The sequence below is a fragment of the Lissotriton vulgaris genome, chromosome 2_1 (genome assembly GCF_964263255.1).
Source record: "Lissotriton vulgaris chromosome 2_1, aLisVul1.2, whole genome shotgun sequence".
In the NCBI taxonomy this organism is placed as follows: Eukaryota; Metazoa; Chordata; class Amphibia; order Caudata; family Salamandridae; genus Lissotriton; species Lissotriton vulgaris.
The window spans coordinates 2,103,868,434-2,103,891,294 of NC_141687.1; the positions used below are offsets into that span (position 1 = coordinate 2,103,868,434).

At 47.3% G+C, this 22,861-nt stretch overlaps 1 protein-coding gene across 4 annotated transcripts in view; it reads right to left on the minus strand.

The window, feature by feature from the left end:
* RFX7 (regulatory factor X7) overlaps positions 1 to 22,861 on the minus strand; it is a 494,781-nt gene that overhangs the window by 140,113 nt on the left and 331,807 nt on the right. For 2 of the 4 annotated variants that reach the window (XM_086958347.1, XM_086958345.1), the window contains exon 6: positions 21,036 to 21,120. In XM_086958347.1, the coding sequence (XP_086814473.1) occupies positions 21,036 to 21,120 (85 nt within the window). The remainder of the gene's footprint in view (positions 1 to 21,035; positions 21,121 to 22,861) is intronic. The other 2 variants (XM_086958346.1, XM_086958344.1) reach the window with 1 other exon arrangement.

Below are 22,861 nucleotides of genomic sequence, written 5' to 3' on the forward strand. Positions count from 1 at the left end.
ACTATCTCCTTTCTCTCCGGCAGAACACAGAGCGTCCGCCTCCCTCCCTTCCGATCGAAAGCCACCAAGATCATCTGCGGCCTACCCCAAGGATCCTCCCTCAGCCCGACGCTGTTCAACATCTATATGGCCCCACTCGCCCACGTCACCAGACTGCACAACCTCAACATCATCTCCTACGCCGACGACACAAAACTGATCCGCTCATTCACCAAGGACCCTCTCATCGCCAAAACCAACCTCCACGAAGGAAATTACCATCAATGGGCCACTCTGGGGAGAGTGAGGCCCACCCCTTAAAAGCTAAGGAAGTGGAAGATGTGATAAAATCTTTAGTGCCAAACAAAGCAGCAGGCCCAGACGGGCTACCGGGGGATCTGCTCTGCCTTAATCACAAAGAATGGGGGAGGCTTATCTCATCCTTACTTAATGCTACCTTTCATGGTGCGGCAATTCCAGATTCTTGGAAGGGGGCTGAGGTCATCCCGATCTTTAAAAAGGGGTGTCGGGACGACTCAGCCAATTATCGCCCTATAAGCCTAATAGATTCTACCCAGAAGGTAGCTGGAAAGGTGGTTCTTGGGAGAGTGCTCCAGTGGGAGGATGAGAAAAAAATCCTCTCGGATCTCCATGGTCCCTGTGCCCGACCTAAAGGTCGGGCACAGGGACCATTGAGCAGGTTTTCAGATTAATGTTCATATAATGGAAGGTGGTCGTACTAGGCAAAGGCAGGCATTAACTCGCTTTTATTGACCTAAATACTGCCTTTGACCTGGTGCCCCGGGATCGCCTATGGGGGGTACTATCTGAGTTAGGGATGCCTGCATATATTTTGGCTTTACTGGTGGAATTGCATACTGGAAACTTTGCCCAGGTGAGGTGGGGTACTCAGGGCCAGAAGACCACTAAAATTCCAGTGAATAGGGGTGTCCGCCAGGGATGTGTCCTTGCCCCCACTCTGTTTTCACTTTATGTGAACGGAGTGGTGGAGCACCTCTTGAAAAAGCCATCTGACGCACCCTCCCTGGCGGGCAAGAGAATACCCACTCTCCTATTCGCTGATGACACCCTCCTCATCTCTAAGTCCCCTGTGGGAATACAGAGCCTGGATAGTTTCCAGTCTTTTTGTACCAGTAGGGGGCTTAAAATCAATACTGATAAGACAAAATATTTGGTATTGAATCCACCCAAAAAGCTTGGACGCCCACCACTATTGAACCTTGAGCCCCTAGAAAGGGTCAAGGAATTTGACTATTTGGGCATCCGCATATCTGATACCATGCAGTGGAGCCCTCATCTCCGGAAAATGTTGTTGAGCCACAAAAGGGTTGTGGGGGTACTTCTTAAAGAGCAGCACTCATCCTCATTTAAACCAATTGCCCCAGTGCTAGACATCTACAAGGCAAGAGGAGTTAGCGCAGCACTTTATGGGGCAGGACTCTGGGGATCAAACAACATTGACCATCTGTTCAGATCCAGGAATACATTTTTGAAGGATTTGATGTCCCTCCCTCAGAGTACCCCGACGTTGTCCCTGTTACTTGATATGGGTTGCCGTTCAATTAAAGACCAGGCCCAGCTCCGCCCGCTATTACTATGGGCTCGTCTGTGAGGTGTTCCCGAACTTGCTAGTTATGCGGAAGGGCTGCTAGAAATATTGTTGATGCCTGGCTGGTCCAAAATAGGGTGGCTCAAAGACGTCAAATCTTTGCTTGGTGAATTCGGGCTTGGGGATTCTTGGGTATCTAGATCTGCTCCCCCCAAAGCTGTCCTCAAGACTACCTACTGGCGGTGGTCGCATGGGCTGGTGGGGCAGATTGACGGCGGAGACTCCTCTGTGGAGAAATGGTCGGCTCCCCGCGTTGGCCTAGCTGGAGGGGTTTGGCGGATGGGATTCTATAGGAATCTCTTCGCTGGGAGATGTTGTGTCCGGCGTAGCCCTCAAATTGTTCCAGGAGCTTAGAGACGAGTTCCATATGCCTAATACCCAATTTTTCAAATACCTGCAGTTCCGCCACGCGCTTGAGTCCAGTTTGGTGGGCCTGGAGTCGATACCGGAGTTCAGCCCCCTGGAAGCGAAAGTTTTCATGGGAGATCTTGGAGAAAAGAAGGTGTCACGGATTTATCAGACCCTTGTCATCCATTGTTCCTCTACTAGATGAGGACAACTGGAGGGAGGCCTTGGAGTCTCCGCGAGGGACTGCTATCGCTTTGCGTCTCAGACTAGTCCAATTTAAATATCTACATAGGGCTTATTACACGAGGGAGCGACTGTGGAAGGCAGGCTTGATTGGATCCCCGGAGTGTTTGCGATGCGGAGCTGAGATGGGTACCCTGCTGCATACTGTATGGTCGTGTGTTGGCTTGACAAGGTTCTGGAGGGGTGTATGGGGATGTTTGTCGGAGGTGCTGGGGTGGGATCTTCCCCGTACTCATCGACTGGGCCTTCTACATGTGCTGGAGGGCATGGGGGGGAATACCTACAAGCGCCACCTCATATTGCTGGGTCTTGTCGTGGCCAAACGGAATTTGGCGCAAGCATGGAAGAGTGATCGTGAGCCCCCCGTTGAGCGCGTGAAAGGCAGGGATGGATTATTTTATGGGGCTAGAGCGCCCTGTGTTTGAGGCCAGAGGATGCCCCCGGAAAAATTATAGAATTTGGAAGCGGTGGGCGGACTATAGGGGCTTAATTCTGGTACCTCCAGTGGAACCGGACGATGGTCTAGATTTGGAAGATGGAGTTCAGGCCTGAGGGGGCGCATGTTTCCTGGTTCGGCACAAACTATTACTAGAGGCTTACTGGGATCACGTGTACGGGGTTAGGGAGGGATAAGGGGTGGGTAGGTGGGTCACCGGGTGGATGTGGGAGGTGGGGGGGACGGGTGGGGTTGTTTCTTTTGATTGGGTTTGTGAGATGCTCATACAAGCTTTGCCATTTGGCAGGACTCTCATGACTGTGGAGAACTGCACATATGCCTTACCTGATCAATAAAATATTTTTTTTTGTGAAAAGTAGCTCCAACCCCAAACAAAGCAGGACAACCATTGAGTTCCTCAGGATCAAGGATGTGACCTTTTGTGAACCCTACCTTGACTTGATTTCAACACCTTTGATAGGGCTTTGTATTTCAAGTTTTGGGTGGGCTTGCTTCCAGTTGGCGAATTGTTTGCTCGCTGGAACATTCTGGCGCAAACCTCTCCCTTTTGTGTATTTTGTACCTCTAGAGTGGAGTCTGTTGCCCATTTCCTAATCGAATGCACGGCTAACAAATCCCCAATATCTAGATGGTTAAAACCACTATGCAGGGAGCTAGGTACCAGACAGCATATAGTCGCTCTGCGAATTTTGATGTCTAACACCCGGCCCTTGTATGTCTGTGGCATGTCCAAATACTTAGATGGGTGGTCGATCAGATTTAAACGGCTTAATGTTATTGTTTAATTGTGGTCACTTTACTTAGACCTTTTCATGTCATTTATTGAAATGAACCTTATTTTAATTGACTAGGTGATGTATTTTATATGTTGTGGCTTTTTAAATTGTTGTTCTATGTAATGCTTTTAAAGATATCTTTTAGCAAAATAAAGCTGACTGACTGACTGAACCTCCACGAAGGTATGAAAGCTGTCGCCAAATGGATGAAGAACAGCCTTCTGAAGCTGAACTCGGACAAGGTCCTCATTTTCGGCTCCACCCCTTCTGCCTGGGACGACTCCTGGTGGCCGACTACCCTAGGAGCAGCTCCAACACCCACCGACCACACACGCAACCTGGGATTCATCCTCGACTCTACACTCTCCATGACCAAACAAGTCTACGCCATCTCATCCTCCTGTTTCAAAATCCTCCACATGCTCCAAAAGAGCTACAAGTGGATCCCCACAGACACCAGAAGAAAGGTCACCCAGGCCCTCGTCAGCAGCAGACTGGACTACGAAAATGCCCTCTACGTGGGAGCCCCGACCAAACTGCTGAAACGATTCAGAACGCCTCAGCCCGCCTGAACCTCGACATCCCTCGCCACAGCCACATCACACCCCACCTCAGAGACCTGCACTGGCTTTCAGTCAACAAAAGGATCACCTTAAAGCTCCTCACCCACTCACACAAAGCTCTCCACAACACCGGACCAGCATACCTCAACAAACGGATCAGCTTCTACACCCTGAACCGCCAGCTCCGCTCCCCCGACCTTGCCACCGTTCCACGTATCAGGAGAGCGACCATTAGTGGCAGATCATTCTCCTACCTCACCACCAAGTCCTGGAACACCCTCCCGATCCTCCTACGGCAAACCGAAGACCTATTAACCTTCAGGATGCTACTCAAGACCTGCCTGGTCGAGCAGTAGCAGCCCCTACCCAGCGCTATGAGACCTTCACAGGTGAGTAGCGCGCTTTACAAATGTCTTGATTGATTGATTGAATTGACTCTGGAACTACAGGCAGTGAAGGTTAACAAGGAGGCTCTAGAAGGCTGCTCTGGCCGCAACAAAATTTGCAGTATGGGTGAGGCCGAATCCACCAATAATGTCCATATGGAGCTTTTTGTGGAACAGCTCCTGGAATCACTTTTTGGCCACAAATCTTTCTTTTTACTCTTCCTTGTGAAACACGCACATCATTCTTTTGCCCCTAGACGGTGCCTGAGGTAGAGCCCTAGGCCCATCACAGCGCAACACTTGAATTACAGAGATAGGCATCGGGTTCTTCTTCTTAGTAGGACTACGCCGGACCTCCATTACACCGGATCCCCTGCTGCCTTCTTTCTGAAAAAAAAAACCCCATGCTTCAGGCAGCTAGGATATCATTTCAGGAGGTCAAAAAACTGTAGCTTGCAAGGGCCGTCTGGTATGTTCCAAGTCCCATTTGAAAGTGGACAACAACAGTAAAACGCATTTCTTCCTACAACCTGACGCTGCTTTGGAGTTCATTAATCTGCATATGAAGCTTAAGGGCACTGTTCTGTCAGCCAACGACAGCCTGTATTCTTCTAGAAGAGGGAGTATACAAGATGACTCGAATTTCAGCGACAGTGAATAATTGTCTGGATTCTTTATATAGCCATCATACTGCATTATAGTAGTAAACCTGTGGATATTATTGCAGATATCTATTGTTGCTTGCTGTTGACCTAGTCTTGTCCTTAGACTAACTAGATGCTATTTCTCCACGTTGAATAATGGCAAGTTTTGCAGCATGACTCCTTTTCTGGATTCACATACGGTGTACTACTCTGCCATCTAGTGGTTCGGTCTAAAATAGTCTCTTTTTTAGTTTTTTTTTTCTTTAATGGGCATCGACAACCACCATTTAGTAGTATGTGACATCACGGCAAGAAGTGACATTACAACAGGAAGTGACATCACATGTGAGGCAGATCTATCATTTGCACATATTGCAAGATTTAACAATTGAAGCTGCTCAGTACTTAAGCCTGTGACTTAAGGTCCCTGTGTGGGGGAATTAACAGCCCAAATATGGATGAAGTTTGGCATACAACTACATTAGTCAAGCCATTAAGTGCTGTAAGTGAGGCACACTAAAACATGGCACCATGAACAAAAGCAGACTTTGTGCGTTGAAAAAAACCCAAAGAAAACCACATGCTAGAAACCACAATAGTGATTATCAAAACTATAAAATGTATTACGCTACCTAGAACACCACATTTAAATAGGCTTCTGACACAACCCCAGCAATGCGCCACTTTTTGCACTGACAGATACGTCAGTTATTCTGACGTATCTGTCCTTACTTGCGACATGATGTATCATATTGTAAATATGACGCATAAATTGTGTCGCAAGGAGAGCGCACTGAAAAGTGGTGCATTGCTGCTTTCACGCAGCGATGCGCCACGTCTCGTAAATGAGGCCCAAAGTGATTTGCCCAGAATCACAGGATGTTGAACTAATGCCGGGACTCCAACTTAGTTCCTAAGTTCCAAAGTTGGAATCTCTGGTCAAGGTAGCCTCACAGCTAGGCCTGTGCAAACACACCAGTGCCCCCCCCCCCACCCCCACACACACACCTTACACTCAGTGCAGAAAGACACAAACTAAGATGACAACAGCTGGCCCCTAACAAAGCCCTTGAATACTCTCTCCCTCCCTGTCCACCAACGCCTGAGTATGATGAGATGGCCCAGTGAGGGAGAGGCCAGGGGAAAGACAGTGCTTTTGGGCTGGGTCGAACCCAAGGTGGTGATGTGAGAATGACCCTACAGCCAGAGAAACAACTGGCCCCCAGGCAGGCTGCTTCCCACTCCCTCCCTCCCCAGCCTACTACAGCCTCAGGGATATGGCCTGGCAGAAGTGGAAGGAAGCAAAGAACAAAGCTTCTGGGCCCGCCTCTGAGGTGGGGGGTGGAGGGGGCAATGGCAGCTGAGGTGAAGATGAGCCATTGGCCGATATCACCTGACACTGAACCCCCCAGTGAGGCTGCTTTATTCTTCGAGTCCCGTCTCTGTTTGACAGCCCATCAGGGTAGAAGGAAAACTACTTTGTCTGTGCAGCCCCCCAAAGGGCTGAGCTGAGGTCGCCACGGCAAGCCTTGTGACACAAGTCCCTGCCCAGACCGTCAGCCTGCCTTACAATACCGCAGCCTGGCTGGGGGGCTGCCAAAGATAGCAAGGTTCTGTGAGCCAGGTGACACAGGGCTTAAAAACCAGCCCACGGGTGACACTTGTGTGCCGGCCCCTCAGCCAATGCCCGACTGCCTGTCTTCCCAATCCGACCCTGCTGGTAGGTCACTGTGCAATGCAAAACATACTTCTGAGTAGCTCAAATTACATTATTTGTCATTTAGCTCAGTAAATAAACAGCCAAAAACAAGATGTCCACCTATTCACATTGGCGTGAGTCATCATGCCTTTATTTCCTAATGCTAAACAGCATTGGCAACAAGCATTAGAAATGCAATAGGTCTCGCAGCATTAGAGTTAGTGCTTTTAGAATTGTTTATGGGTTTTTTTGTTGTAAATTTTTTGCATTTTTATTTTTTGTAGCCAATGCTAAAGAATTACAAATCAAAAAAGCAATAAACAATTGTAAAAGCTTTAACTAAAAATCCTGTGAGACCTATTGCACTGTGTGAGGGTGAGGTGTTGAGGGTGAGTGAGGGTGGGGGTGAGTGAGGAGTTGAGGGTGAGTGAGGTGTTGAGGGTGAGTGAGGTGTTGAGGGTGAGTGAGAGTGAGAGTGAGTGAGGGTGAGGGTGAGGGAGGGTTATTGTGAGTTAGGGTGAGGGGTTGAGGGTGGGTGAGGGTGAGGTGTTGAGGGTGAGGTGTTGAGGGTGAGTGAGGATGAGTGAGGGTGAGTGAGGGGTTGAGGGTGAGTGAGGGTGAGTGAGGGTGAGTGAGGGTGAGTGAGGGTGACTGAGTGTGAGTGAGTGTGAGTGAGGGTGAGTGAGGGTGAGGGTGAGTGAGTGAGGGTGAGTGAGGGTGAGGGGTTGAGGGTGAGGTGTTGAGGGTGAGGTGTTGAGGGTGAGGTGTTGAGGGTGAGGTGTTGAGGGTGAGGTGTTGAGGGTGAGGTGTTGAGGGTGAGGTGTTGAGGGTGAGGTGTTGAGGGTGAGGTGTAGCGGGTGATTGAGTGTGAGTGAGTGAGGGTGAGGTGTTGAGGGTGAGTGAGGGTGAGTGAGTGTGTGGTGTTGAGGGTGAGTGAGGATGAGTGAGAGTGAGGGTGAGTGAGGATTTGAGGGTGAGGCGTTGAGGGTGAGGCGTTGCGGGTGAGTGAGGGTGAGAGTGAGTGTCAGTGAGGGTGAGGTGTTGAGTGTGAGTGAGGATGAGTGTGAGTGATGGTGAGTCATGTGTTGAGGGTGAGTGAGGTGTTGAGGGTGAGTGAGGAGTTGAGGGTGAGTGATGTTCAGGCTGACTGAGGGTAAGTGAAATTGTATTTATGCGTCTCAGAGGACTGAAATCAGTGAACAGCGAAATGGTCCTGAGAACTGTCCAGTTTCCGTAAGGTTGTGGATTTCTTGTTCCTACAGTACTTCCAATGGCTTTATTGGCTTTATTTTGGTAGAGATTTTTTTCACAGCAGACTTACATGTGGGAGAAGAAGTATGGCTTTGGCGTGTTCCTCCGGTCCTTGGCCAAGATCAACTTGATCTCCTGCTCCCTGACGGACCATCGGGGCATTAGGGAACATAGTGAACAAGCTGCAGTGTTATAGTCAGAGCAAATACACCACTTGCAGATGTCATGAGGAACTGATAACGGCAACTATCTTTGGCACTGACAGTAAGGTTTGAACCCTGAAACCTTCAGAGGAGGCATTTGACCAAGATGCGGTTGGAGCTCGTGAAGCATACATAGAGAGCTCAGGAAAAACATGAGCTCATGCCAGCACACTCGTTGCTAGTTATTATATGCCGGTGATGTGATTTCCAGCGGGTGGGATCATACCTACAGCCGCAAGGGTCGACCTGATGGCCCTGGAGTATTAATGCTAGGGAATACCTTTTCCAGATCTGTTTGAGGCCTGGTGAATATTTATAAGATGAAGAATCTGCAGGAAACCGTGTCCATCAAAACTGTCATCTACTAGGCAATGATTGAAAAAAAAAAAAGATCCTAGGAATTGAACAATAATCAAAGCTTCATTTCTGCAAAAAATAATAAAATTAAAAAAAAAGAACCAAGGCAGCAGGTGATGAGATGATATTTTTTTAATAACGTCTATTGAAAACATCCGTTTCCTTGGTGCAATCAAATATTTGTCCCATGGACTGGTGCAAGACCTACCTTTTGCTTATTCTTTTTTTTATATAGCATCCCTGTATACTTAAAAAGGTAACTATACAGCTTATTGTCCAGCATTGGATTTAATCTTGTAAATCGGACATTGGTGTATTTGTACGTTAGTTATATATGCATATCCACTAGAATACCATGACAACACTTTATTTCACTTAATTGGAGATATTTGTTCATAGCTGCTCATTTCCAAAGAGTTTAAGTAGTTGCAATGTTTTCACAAGCACTGAATGGGCTTGGTATTAATGTATGCGATAGTGAGCTATGCTTATTACTGATCAGGATTATGGCAATGTTCGCGAAAAATAGTATGTAGTCTTTGCAATTCACTGAATAGGTTAAGGGTTTTTTACAATGTTAAAGATTTAGGAGTTATGCGTATTTTGTGTGAAAAGATGGAGATTTCCAAAAAGCCAGAACCTTCCTCTCGGACACAGTATTTCGACTCTCTGGTAGTTAAACAAGGGTAGCACCTAAACAATAACGGACCGGTGCGCTATATTCTCCTCTATTGCTAGGCAGAGTGCCAGAACACAAGTGCACGCGCAATCCACACACGCGCATTGTTTGTCTTTCCTCTCATGCATGCAAATGGACTGGTGAGTTTAGGGAAATTGACTGCCAGAAAATGCTTCTCTTTTCACGCCAATGTTTAAGCGATACTTTGACTAACACAAGATTTGCATGAGTAAACCAGGCTTTATCACGTGTAAAAAAGACACTGGACTGAATGGAGTTCACGCAGGCTGTCTCACTGCGTTCCAATTTTAAACTCTCCTATTTTTAAAGGGCACAAAGGAATATTTCTTGAATAGACGTTTTCTGCAGGCATCTTACGAGATGTTATCTTTGCTTTCGATTCGGAGAAAACTGCTCTAATAACGGCTGTAGCCTGTATTCTTAGAAGTGTAACTGCGTGTGCAGACAGGATAAAATGCAACACATTCTGAAAATGCAGTATTCAAAATGAAAAATACTCACCCAAATCTGTAGAGCAGTTAAGCACCTTCTGCCCAACGTTGTTCATGTTTTACTTTAGGACACAAATCAAAATCATCTTTCTGCAAGTTTTATTTTTTATTTACTTCTTCTTTACTTTGACTGCACGCTCCTGAGCCTGCGAATTCTCCTACTGTTGCACTTCTTGCCAACAAGGGTTAACATTTGTGAGAATACGTGGAGATAGAAGATCTTGGCGCAGAACCGGTTCCCGTTTGTTGTTCTTCAGATGAAGAGGGGCAGGTAAGGTCTCTCCTTAGAAGAGATGATCAGCCACTTGAAGGACAGAGGGAAGGAACAGAGAAGTGTCTATGTCGACCTGGTCACTCCTTTGAATCAGCTGGTGAGACCAAAGAAAGACCAAAGACATGAGGGGATTTTTCAGCTCACAACAAACAAGACGGACGGACGGAAGAGAGGGGAGGGGGGAGGAGAAATGCGACACGGCGGGAGGGGGCGGAGCGGGTAAACATAGACGAGATGGGAGGGGGGAGGAGAAATGCGACACGGCGGGAGGGGGCGGAGCGGGTAAACATAGACGGACGTGCACGCGCACGCGCTTTTAAGGTCAATGCGCATGCGCATAAGCTCAATGCGCATGCGCATTGACCTTAAAAGTCACGGGCACTGCAAGGAATCGCCACGATTCCTTGCAGTGTAGATAAAGAGTGGATAAGTCGCAATACTCTCGCTTGCTCGATGCGCATGCGCATCGACAGGCGAGACCTAAAAAGCTATTCTTTTTATTTTAAGGTAACTACTGACTGGCTCATCTGACTGCGCTTGACAAGCAGAAGAATTTTAAGAGAGACTTCACACTTCAATGGCCACAAATAAAAAATTGACAAAACAAAGAAAATGAAGAGGTCTTGGGAGCCCTTACAGAGTTTGCTCCCAAGTTACAGCACAGCGCGTGAAGTCGAACAAGTGAGTAATATATTGCAGTACAACAGGAAACCAAGCAGGGCCGCCAACTGTCCTCGTTGCTTTTACAGATAGTGAGGGATTTTTTAATTTGTGCTATATGTGGAAGAAATAATTACAGCTGCTCTAAAATACCAGGGCAGCGACAATACTATTATTTGCAGAAGATGCTGCAGTTTTTCTTGCATCCAATAAGTAAAGTGTTTAAGAATGAGTTGCCTGTAAAATATTTATGAATTCCTAGTCAATTAATCAAAAACCACACTCGTGTTTTTAGAATTTTGCGGGATGGGAATTAGTCAATGAAATCGGAGTGAAAGGTAGAAGAAAAACAGCTTCCAGCATGCAGAGTGGAGATGCAGGGGCTCTCAGACGGGTGAAAAACATCAATGTCTCATTCACAAGCAAATGGTCTTTTAAAGACGTGTGAAGTACCCGGGTGCGGCTGTGTGTGCGCGCCCGGGAGATGTCTCAGTCGGGGCTGACACACACGAGGGGGCGGAGGGAGCCCTTTGATCACAATGGGTGTTGCGCGCCATAGCAAATTATACCTGCTCCGGCCAAGCCTTCTAGTCATGGACACTGCAGAGGGCACAGCAGGACTTTGATCAGTAGCGCATTTGCGCGCTACACGAGATTGACAACAATGGACCGGTAAATCTCTTAGAAAGTTAGAGGCATCTGTGCTGGCAAGTAACTCGCCATCGTAGATATGCGAGCTTTTGAGCAGCGGGGATGGCGTCCACACTGTAAAAAAAGTGGGGGGACGCCGTCCACCCGCGTGGTCCCCCCACTCGAGCCCTGGACGCAAGGGATCGCTCCCGAGTTGCCAGATCCTACGATGGTGCCTATCCTGAGTAAACTTTGTTATCTGTGGGACTTGTCGGTGCCTAGGGGGAGAAAATCAAAACTCCGAGGGGACTTAAGACCACTCCCCTAAAATGTTTAACCGGAGTCAACATGCTCTTAGCGCCAAGTGAGCTTCGACCAGTAGAAGAGTGACGAGTGCTGGAGAGATGGAGGTTAGAGGCGGATGGATGGCGCCTCCCAGTAACACCGGGACTGGTGCGGCCGATGGATCAATGACGATGCCCCATAGGTGAAAAGCCTTTTATGTTGTCCTGACTGCTGAGCCCGAACAACATGGCTGATGCCCGGTAGAGATGTTTAGTCAGCTATAGAGGAGATTGACTTTGGTTTTACCCCCTTGGCTGTCACCAACCTAGCCAGACATTGGACATTGTTTTTTCTCGTTTCTCTGCTGTGTCTCCTTTCCTACCCCTACCTCCTCCCTCCGTGGTCCTGTAGCTGCCTCCTTCTCCTTCCAGCTCTGCCTCACTTTGTCTGTTTTGCTTTTTGCCCCTACACCCTTGTCTCATTCTTCCGCCCCACCCATCCTCATGCTCCTATTGACTCGTATCTGTTTCTCTTGTATGCGATTGTAATTGATGTAACGAAGTACAATCTGTTCTCATGTACAGCGCTCTGATACCTCCGGGTCTAGCCAGCGCTATTTAAAACTCTTCAAATAAAAAATAAAATAAAAAAAGTTATGGGGAATCCTAACCTATGAAGGACGGAGATGGCAGTTTGAGTGTGCGTTGGACACAGTGATCTGCCTGTGCTTTTAATCAGCCAATCATATAGGTATGGAAGATTTGTGAGCGGTTGATACCACTAAAATGTTTGTGAACACTCTTGGGGCTGTAGTGACCACGAAGGGGAGCACCTTGAACTGGTAGTGTTGTCTGAAAAGGAGTCTAAGGTCAAAAGCTGGTGTGGTTCTTTGGGATTAGGAAATACAGGGAATAAACCCTGTTGCCATGAAGTTGTAAGGGCACTGCCTCTATGGCCCCCTTGAGTAGGAGCGCATGTACCTTTTGAAGGAGGCGCTGGTGTTCCACACGTAAGGTGTGCATACAAGGTGGACTGTTTGGTGGGGTTGTGAGAAACTTGAAGATGTCTAGAACTAAATGATCTGTGGTAAATTCTTCTCATTGTGGGAAAAACCCTTGCCGTCTTCCCTCAACAAATGTCTTGTGGTCAGGGAAAATACGAGGCAAGTCAATGTTTGAAGGTAGAGGTTCCATTGGTGGGGGAAATTGTGGCTCAGCCACTTTTGGAGTTGTTACCCAGATATGTTCCATTTAGGTAGCCCATACTCCCTTGGGATTTGATAGCTGTAGTCAATGATATGACTGGTGCTGTCTTAGAGAGGTGGCCTAGCAGCACCTCAATCAATCAATAATTTGTAGAGCGCACTACATACCCGTGAGGGTCTCAAGGCGTGGGGGGGGGCTAGGCTACTGATCGAACAGCAGGTCTTGAGTATCCTCCTGAAGGTCAGTAGGTCTTGTGTCTGTCGTAGGCTCAGTGGGAGGGTGGTCCATGTCTTGGCGGCGAGGTGGGAGAAGTATCTCCCACCGGTGGTTGTTCTTCAGATGTTCGGGACGGTGGTGATGTAGAGGAGAGCCGTCTGTTGAGGTAGGCTGGGCCGATCTTGTGGAGTGCCTTGTGTGCATGGATGAGGAGCTTTAAGGATATACTCTCGTTGACGGGGAGCCAGTACAGGTTTCTGAGGTGGGGTGGTGATGTGGCCGTGGTGTGGTACGACGAGGAGCAGCTGTGCTGAGGCGTTTTGGATGCATTGTAGTCATTTGATGAACTTGGTCTGGGCTCCCGCGTAGAGGGCGTTTCCGTAGTCGAGTCTGCTGCTGACGAGGGCCTGGGTGACTGTCTCTCTTGTATCTGTCGGTATCCATCTGTAGATCCTGCGAAGCATGCAGAGGGTGTTGAAGCAGGAGGAGGAGACGGCTTTGAATTGCTTGGTTATTGAGAGCGCTGAGTCTAGGAAGATTCCCAGGTTGCGTGCATGTTCGGTGGGGGTCGGGGCTCCCTCCAGTGCCGTCGGCCACCAGGAGTCGTCCCAGGCTGAAGGGTTGGAGCAAAGGATGAGGACCTCCGTCTTGTCCGAGTTCAGCTTCAGACGGCTGGTCTTTATCCAGTCGGCGATGGCCTTCATTCCTTCATGGAGGTTGGCTTTGGCAGTGATGGGGTCCTTGGTGAGGGAGAGGATCAGCTGAGTGTCGTCGGCGTAGGAGATTATGTTGAGGTCGAGCTGTCGGCCTACGTGTGCGAGCGGGGCCATGTAAAGGTGTTGAACAGCGTTGGGCTGAGCGAGGATCCCTGGGGTAAGCCGCAGATAATCTAGGAGGCGTTGGAACAGAATGGGGGGGGAGGCGGACGCTCTGGGTTATGCCAGAGAGGAAGGAGTTGGTCCAATCCAGAGCCCTGTCTCGGATCCCGGCGGCGTGGAGGCGTGCGCGTAGTGTGCGGTAGCAAACGGTGTCGAAGGCGGCAGAAAGGTCTAGGAGGATGAGTGCTGCGGTCTCGCCGTTGTCTAGCAGGGTCCTGATGTCATCGGTGGCGGCGATGAGGGCATTCTCTGTGTTGTGGTTGCTGCGGAACCCTGACTGGGAAGGGTCCAGGATTCTGTTTTCTTCGATGTATAGGGTTAGCGGTCTGTTGGCGGTTTTCTCGATGACCTTGGCCGGGAAGGGGAGCAGAGAAATGGGCCGGAAGTTCTTGAGGTCTCTTGGGTCTGCCTTAGGTTTTTTGAGTAGGGCGTTGATCTTGGCGTGTTTCCAGATCTCTGGGAAGATCGCGGTCTTGAGGGAGAGATTGATGACGTTACACAGGTGGGGTGCAATGTATTATACCTCTATATTGCTGCCAGAGAGAGGAGCCCCTGGTGAATGGTGTTTGAAGGGATCTTATATTCTTGGCTATGTTTATTGCTTCCTTTATCTTCTCTAACACCTGTAGACCAAAGAGGTGCTCAGCATCAAATGGTAGATTACGAAATTACATTCTATTATTGCTAGTGAACACAAATGTGCACAGCAATATGGACATTTACATTGCTAAGCGTCGATCCCTTTGCTGCAGTGAAAAGCTAATAAGGTACACTCTGTCATAATGGTCTGGAGAAAGTTAGAAATTACATACCGTTTGTACATCAGTCCAGGGGTACTCTGCATCACATAGAGGGCACGTTTAAAAAGGTGTGCAATCCATTACACTAAGTGCATTCATTCTTTGGAAATGGAAGACAAGGGACCGACGCCCCATAGTGGTCCGAGAGTGCAGCAGAGAGCCGTAATCGTAATCGGAAATACCGAAAACGCCAGAGCCGCCACGCCGAGTAGCAAGCAGCAAGAGGGAGAGCTACGGCGGCGGTACCTCACCTCGCCTGACCAGAGCCGATCTGACCGGATGCGGAGCGGGAGCCGGACCAGGACCAGGACCGGGACCAAGAGACTGGGGGCCGAGCCATAGTGGTCTGGAAGCACCAACGGTCAGCGAACCCAGTCTTCTTGAATGGCCTGCACAGCGTTAAGTAAAGAGTGAAGAAACTTAATGCCATTGCTTATTATGAGCTCCTCTTGATGGTGGGAATCAGAAATCTTACTGCAGGGACCCAAAACAGTGAATGTGGAACACGTCGAGCCCTGGAGCTCCAGCGGTACAAGTCTGAACCCGTTGGCAGAGAAAAACAATCAAACAATGGACTCGGTATCCATGGGCATTGCCAACTAAGGAGGAGTTGCAGGGTAGGTGATGAAAAACACTTGCAACATCCGAGCCAGACACCGGATGGCAGGAATAGGGAGAGAATGTTGATCTACAGTCACACATGCTACAAACATCTGGTTCCCCACCATACGTATCATTTCCTGTGATGATTTTATTTTGTCTTAACATACTTGTTAAATAAACTAAACCCAGTATTAACTGGTACATCTGCTTTCGTATAAGCTTTACCCCTATATTTGATCGCTCTTGCTGCACTTCTTTTATTGCTCCTTTATTGCCTACTTTGTTAGCAGACTCTGAACATCTTCTAGCATTGAGTTTGATCTCACGTGCTGACATGTTTCTTTTCTCTGGTTTTACATTTGGTTGAATTTGTATGAATTCTATGCAATAACCTCTTTGTATTATTGACAGAACCCACTTCTGCACTCCTATTTATAATCTCTCAATTCCCTCACCCCTGGAATATTTGTATTCGGTGTGTTTAGTTATAAAGAAACAGAATCTCTTATTTTCTGCACTCTTCCTCTATCTCTGGTGCATCTACTGTGAAAATGGCTGCCAATGGGAGCTCTACTTCTGACCTGCTGGTTTCCAAGTTATCGGTGGAGCAATGGTTTGTTTAATTTGGGTTCATCTTTTGGTGCTACCTGGTCCCATCAAGATTAAAATGGCTTGAGAGAAGGTCTCCACAACACCAGGAATCCTTTTTTATTCCTTTTATTAATTTGTATTGCAGTTTTGTAAGAATTACATTTCCAATATGTTGTAGCTTATGTAATACAATATCCTTTTCACATACATCAAGATTACAGACAGCAAGCGGTAAGGATAGTAAAGCACTGCAAAATGGAACAGTTAATACAGGTAGGTCAACCAAGTTCGAATAACGGGAAAATCAACAGCATCAGCAGCAGCAAGGAGGGCAACTGTTGTCCATAAAATGAAAACTCAGATGTAAATGCAATGGAGCAGCTGGCATGCCAATAAGCACAGAAAAACCACTTCTGGAAAAACTATCGAAAAAGAGAAAGAAAGAGGGGTGAGGGGAGAAAGATTCACTCGTACTTGAGGTAGGATGATGCGCCACTAATATCTTCAAGCCAGGAGGGGGTTCGTAGGGCTAGTACACAAATAAGATTGGGATCGAGGGGTGGACAGTACACTTGTTCAAGGAGGGAGCTGAGTGGTCAGAGCCCCTTCACAGAATTTGTCTAAAAGGGAATCCCAAACTTTCAAAGTGGGATATTTATGTATACCCTTTGGTTCTTCTCTGTGCAGCAGTGTGCTCTCAGACTGAGCCCATACCTGCATGGATAGTGTCCATGCAGAGGCGGGTCGTGAATTTTATCACAGCTCTGCACTTTTTGATGCATTTGTAGAGCCCCAGAAGGCCTACTTCCCAAGTGTAGGGGAGGACAGTGTCCGCACGGTGCGCCAAATGCACGATAACATCCCTCCAACATGCAGCCAGTGTAAGACAGGACCAAAGCATGTTCTTTTTTTTAACTTCTGGAGTCAGACACCAAGGACAGGCAGTGTCAGAGCAGTGAAAGTAATGTTTTAAGTTGCTAGGGGTTGGGTACGCCCGTTGTAGAATGTAACATTTGATTATTTTAAAGTGGACATTCTGGAACACTATGGAAGGGTATGTCAGAATAGTCTGCCAGTACAGGGGCGGCCAAGACCCGTGTTCCAGTGGCCCTGACCAAGAACCCTTCCTTTGGAACTATGCATCAGCACAATATATATAATGCATCACAAATTTCCAAATGCAACCAAGATCCTCCTCTTCCTCCAAGCATTCTAATCCTGAATGACCTCTCCCCCATGCAATTCTCATCACCAGCATTTATTGCTGAATTACTTTCCTTGACATTTGTACTCCCCCATGTTATGTTTATCTGTATAGTGCACAACTCACCTGGGAGAGAATACCAAACTTAAGCGAGGTGGAGATGACTGCTCATAAATCACAGTGAAGATGTTCTGTTTTCACTTCCCTAGTGCAGCTTTTCGAATCAGGGACTACCCTCACGTTCAAAGGGCTTTGTGAGATGTACGAGCTTCCATCGGGCTAGTTTCAGACACTAAACCCTTCAGGAGTCAATAGGCAGTGTTTTTGGTGTCCCAGAGGTTGAGCCTGCTATTGAACCTGCCTTGCACATACTGCTGATGTAGACTTCCACGAAACAGAGGATTACAAACATATATAGGGCCTCTGGCTGCAATGGAGTCAGAACGTACAGACAGACTTGTCTGATATCGATTGGTCCTATATCATGTGGCACATCTCTCAGGTTTTGAGAAATGTGCCCCTGAAACGGTGACAATTTAAATATATACATATCACGTATTGAATTCCAAGATCACTACGTAGGATGTTTGGCACTGCTTTACATAAAAGCACCAGGTGCAACTCCGGCCACGCAGACTTCATATTACATGGCAGTTCTCAACATTGCGGTCATTGAGGACTTAATCCTGTGATTATATCACACAAAACAGGCAGACCCCACATAAATACCCTGAAAACATGCTTGTTGGACCTTATGCCACACCCCAAGATGGACAAGGCTGAGAGCAAGTTAATTGACCTGGCTCTTGAATTAGCGCAACGACCAATTGTGATGAATTGGCGGGCAGCCTCCCCTTCTTTCTTACTTGACTGGAAATGTGACCTCTGTCGCTGGGCACAAGCTGAAGACAATGTGATGCAGTGGCCACAATACAAGGTGGGACAGATACACAAATTAAGGAGTGGGACATATTATTAGCCATGGCACAGGACTCAGACTTGCAGCTGGCTAGCCAGCAAATGTCTCTTATTTTCACTGCATTAAAATATGCCCTTATGATGCCAATTGCAACTGCTAGTCGCTGAACCAGTCTTGCCTAAGGCACCCATTACTGTTGATGCTCCTTGTAGCTTACCACACCACCAGTAGGGCTGCACGACACCCCTCACCATGCTAGAAGATTTTCCTGTTTATTATGTTCCAGATAATGATATGACTTGGACAGCGTTAGCTTTATTAGATATGTATAATGGTCAATAAATGTACTGAGCACTGAGGGTGGATATGTGCCTGCTACATCATTTGTTTGCCAGTGTAGGAAAAACTCCAATAAAGATCAGTTTAAAAAAAAACAACTCACCATGGAGAGTTTTATGGCACTGAAGCTGGAGCTGTATGGGCTGAGACAAGGTTGGGCGAGGTGAGGAGCGAGATCCTCAGTTTCTAGCGGAATTCAATAACTGAGGAGGAGGCTCTGATGTGCAGGGACAATGTTCAAGGATTTAGAAGGAAGGTAGGAGAGACATGACCACCAGATAGCGCTCGTTTGTGGATTGAGAGCCAGTGGCGCTCTTTGAAGCGCAGTGTGATGTGAGTGCGTGGCAGGTGGTGAGCCTGGCCTTTCAGTTTGGTATTATCTAGAGTATTCCAGTAATTTTAGCATTGATTACAGCATAAAGGGCGTTGCAGTAGTCCAGCTTGCTGGCGAGGAGGGCTTTGGGTGCCGGTTCTGCAAGTGTTATGGGGAGTGTGTTGAAGCAAGAGATGAGCAGGGGCAAGGATGATGCAAGCATGTCGGGTCATGCAGGTGTTGCACTGAGTAGGGGTCATGTGAGGATCCTTGTGGAACTCAACAGGGGTGGTTGACGCTGTCCGAGATAAAGAGAGGCCAGGCTAACCGACAGGGCGCGACAGGTCAGCAAAGAGCAAATCCAGCGATGTGCAGGACCTTGGAGGCCGGCATCGTACAGTTGTTGGATTTGGATGGGGTGGGAAGGCAGCAGAAAGATCCAGTAGGATGAGGGCTGTGGTGCCACCTCTTTTCATGATCATTCGGATCTCGTACTGTGGTAGAATCTAAATCCGGATTCAGTGGTGTCGAGGAGGTGGTAGCCAGTAAGGAGGGTGGCTAGACATTTTTTTTATCTTTTCCATTACTTTTACTGGGTAGGATAGCAGGGAGAAAGACTGGTAGTTGGCTAGCGTATTCAGGTCTGCTGAGGGTTTCTCAAGTAGTGGGTGGGGGAGTAAAGGCTTATGAGTAGGTGGCTGTGATGATGGAGTTGTTCAGGATCAGGGTGAGGGCTGCGAATCCAATTCTTCAATGAAGATGTCGTTAGGGCAGGGTTTCGAGGGTGGTCTGGAGTGTGTGGAGTGCATGGTTGTTGTGGTTTTTTGAGTGGGAATGGTGGACCAGTTGGTCAGGATGTTCCTCTGGATGTTGGTAGAGATGGGTAGGAGGGCTGCGAAAGTGGAAGGGTCCAGTTGGGGCTTTAAGTTTTCATAGATGCTGGTCACCTTGTTGCTGAAGAAAAGGGACAGCTGGGTGCAGAGGTCCTCAGAGCGGGTTACACTGGTTGAGCTTGTTTTCGAAGAGATTATGTTTTTCACTATGACAGATTACCTTGGCGCTGTTGGTGCTCCTTTGATGCGGTCAGTGAGCAAAGGGAATTTCGGTGTCTCTGTTTTGCTCGTGATAGAGTCTGACAGTGGATCTATTGGTGCTTTTTTCAGTGTCATTCTGACTTTGTCTCTATCTGCATTCAAGTTGTTTGCAGTGGTATTTGGTGAGCTCGAGCTCTTCTGTGCACCAGCTTGCTTGCAGTCAGGTTCTTATGGCTTCGAGAAGAGCCGGGATATCTGTGCAGACAGTAATCCAGATGTTGAAGTTGTAGATGGATTCGGAGAGGTTGTTGTTGCGTTAAGACTGGTGTAGGAAACTGGAGGCCAGGATGCCTCCAAGATTTTGTTCCTGTCAGTCATGAAGATTTGGTGATGGATGGTGTCTGCAGTGGTGTTGGAGGGATATACTAAAGTTGATAAAGTTGTGGCCTTGTCTTTTGTGCTCTTGCTGAAGCTGGTGAAGATTAGGTCCAGTCGGTGTCCTGCGGAATGAGTGGGGTATTCTACTTGCGGTTGGATAGGTCTTCGAAGAGGTTGAGCTTGTTGGGATCAGTGAAGTCCTCCAGGTGGAGGTTGAAGTCAAGTCAAATATAACTTCATTTCGGCACAAGCCACAAAAGTGTACAGTAAAGAAGATAAAATGCAATAATAAATAGAACTCTTTAAAAAGGAGAAAATCACAAATAACAGCGTGACAGCTGAAGTCAATGAGGAGGAAGGAGACACTGGAGTCAAGGATCACGGGTCGACAAAGTCCACGATGATGCTGCCTAAGTTGGTGCATGGTCTAGGAAGGCAGTAGACGAGGGTGAAGATCAAGGTGTAGTTAACGGTGATGAGGCGTTTGAAGGAGAACTGCCTGTGAGTACTCATGCTCTAATGCGTTTTAATCACATGAGTGGCTTATAAAAAGCATCAAATACATATCTTAGATGGATATCATTGTAGGATTTATGTTCAGATAGTGATGTTAACTTGTGGGATGAACACAGGCTTCGTAGTATCTCAGATTGGCTAACATAAGCTTCAAATCAACCCTTCGTCCAAAGTTCAAACTACATTGTGTCATCAATTATTTGGAGGGATGGGGTACCTATAGTAGAGTCAACTCAAAGAGCCTCTTTATGAAAGGGAGGTTGAACTCAAAGGAACAACAGCACAAGCTCATTAAGTTTGCAAATGTGTTTATATAAAGCCAAAAGGGAATAGGCAGTGATAATAAATAGGTTTCTTGAGAAACTATTAAACTATTAACACACTGTGAATAGCAGAATTAATGAACATATAAACATCTTTGGCAAAACATCGTATCTACTTGTTAGAAAGTCAAATTATTTACCCCATCTCCTGTTTTATGAAAGTCCAGGTTGGGTAGTGATGGCATCTGAACAAAAGCTTTCTTCCTAAGTCCACTGTAGCAATATGTGATAACGACATGTTAAGGAACACATTTTTTGTAATCTCTGGCCTAAAAAATACTACAAACAAAATGGCCTTCAATATTTTCATTTTGAAACGTATTAAACAGGCATGCACACAGACTTTCCTTTACATTTTAATTTTGTATATTTTTTATGAAAGCTTGCAGTAGATAAAAGCATTAACTTGTAATATTAATTCTCACTTGCAGGATTGTGAAATAATGTGCACAATATTTTCTCATCCCCAGCAGGATCTTAGAACACTTTTATAAGAGAAATATTTGCCTTAATACATAAATAAATAAAAGCATACTCTATTATATATCTGAAATTAAGATCCAATTGTTTTGAAAAAGATAGACAATTAGGAGCGTAGAATGTTAAGAGACAATTCCAAATACCTTCTAAAAACCCTTTTACCAGAAACAAAAGCAAACGCTGACATAAACTGGCAAAGAAAGATAAAGTGGTCTTCAGCGTTGTTTGGCAGTTTAGTTTAAATATACAATGGGCAAAAAACGTTGGTTCATGTCCTAAATTCTCTTTTCTCTTCCACAAAAATCCAAGAAGGGGCTGGTACTCACCCCAATGTGCAATAGAGGAAGACTAAGTGGCCGATTCCGATGTCGGACGGACTCAGGTCCGTCTGACATCGGTAAGGAGCAGTAACTGACCGACCTGCTGTGGTCGGTTACAGCCCTGCTAGTATGATGCGACCGAACCCTGTTCGGTCGCATTGGTATGGTTCACAATGCAAGCATGCATTCCGACCGGAAAGCATGCTTGCAATGTGAATAGGAGGGGTGCAGACCATCCCTGCACCCTGTGGCCAGCACCCCAAGGTGTCTGCCACCGGGTGCAGGGATCAACGGAGGGGCATCTTAGGTGCCCCCACGCCACCAAAACCCATGGGGGCCCTGCTGGGGGCCCCCAGAGACTGTTTCCGACTGCCTTTTCGTGTCGGACACACCGGCACGAAAAGGCAGTGAAAAACTGCCATTGTACTCCCTCAGACGTAAAGAGGCGACCAGGGGAGTACTGGAGGATTTCTGGATGACAGACAGGCTCAGGCTCTCTGAGCCCGTTGTAGGCCATCCGGAAATCCAAGTCGGATTTGTTTCCGACCGAGCCATCGGAATGGCTCAGTCGGAAAGGAATCCGTCCGACATGTACCGATCGGAAGGGCTCCGATCATGGTTCGGAGCCCTTCCGACTTGAATCGGAATCGGCCCCTATGTGTCCAGGCACTGAGATGAGTAAGCCTTATTGGACTGAGCTGCGATAACAAGAGGCGCTAGAGCACAATCAGAGAAGACGCTGACTGTTCCACTCAAATGTGATGATCCAGTTTCCCTCCATTGCTCTGTGGTGACTCAAGTGTGCATTCTTAAGAGTTGCAGAGCCTGGTGTGGAAGTTAACAGGTTAAGAAGGGCCTGTGGGCTCACACCACTGTTTGTGGCCATCAGGGGAACCCAAGGAGTGGAGAAAGCAGACATTTATTATTGAGGAAAAAAATGTAAGGGGTTTGAGGCAGGTGATGGGACACATTACCTAAAAGGGCTTGACACAAGGGCCTACACTGGAAAATCAAATTATGAATTTCAAGTCTGTTCTGTGTACAAGATCTTTAAAGAGCATGCATACATCTGATTTGATACTGATAGTGCATCCAGTCTGCAGGGGGTTGGGCGGGGGGAGGGGGTCATATTTCTGGTAAAAATGAGTTTATGCCCCACATGGAGT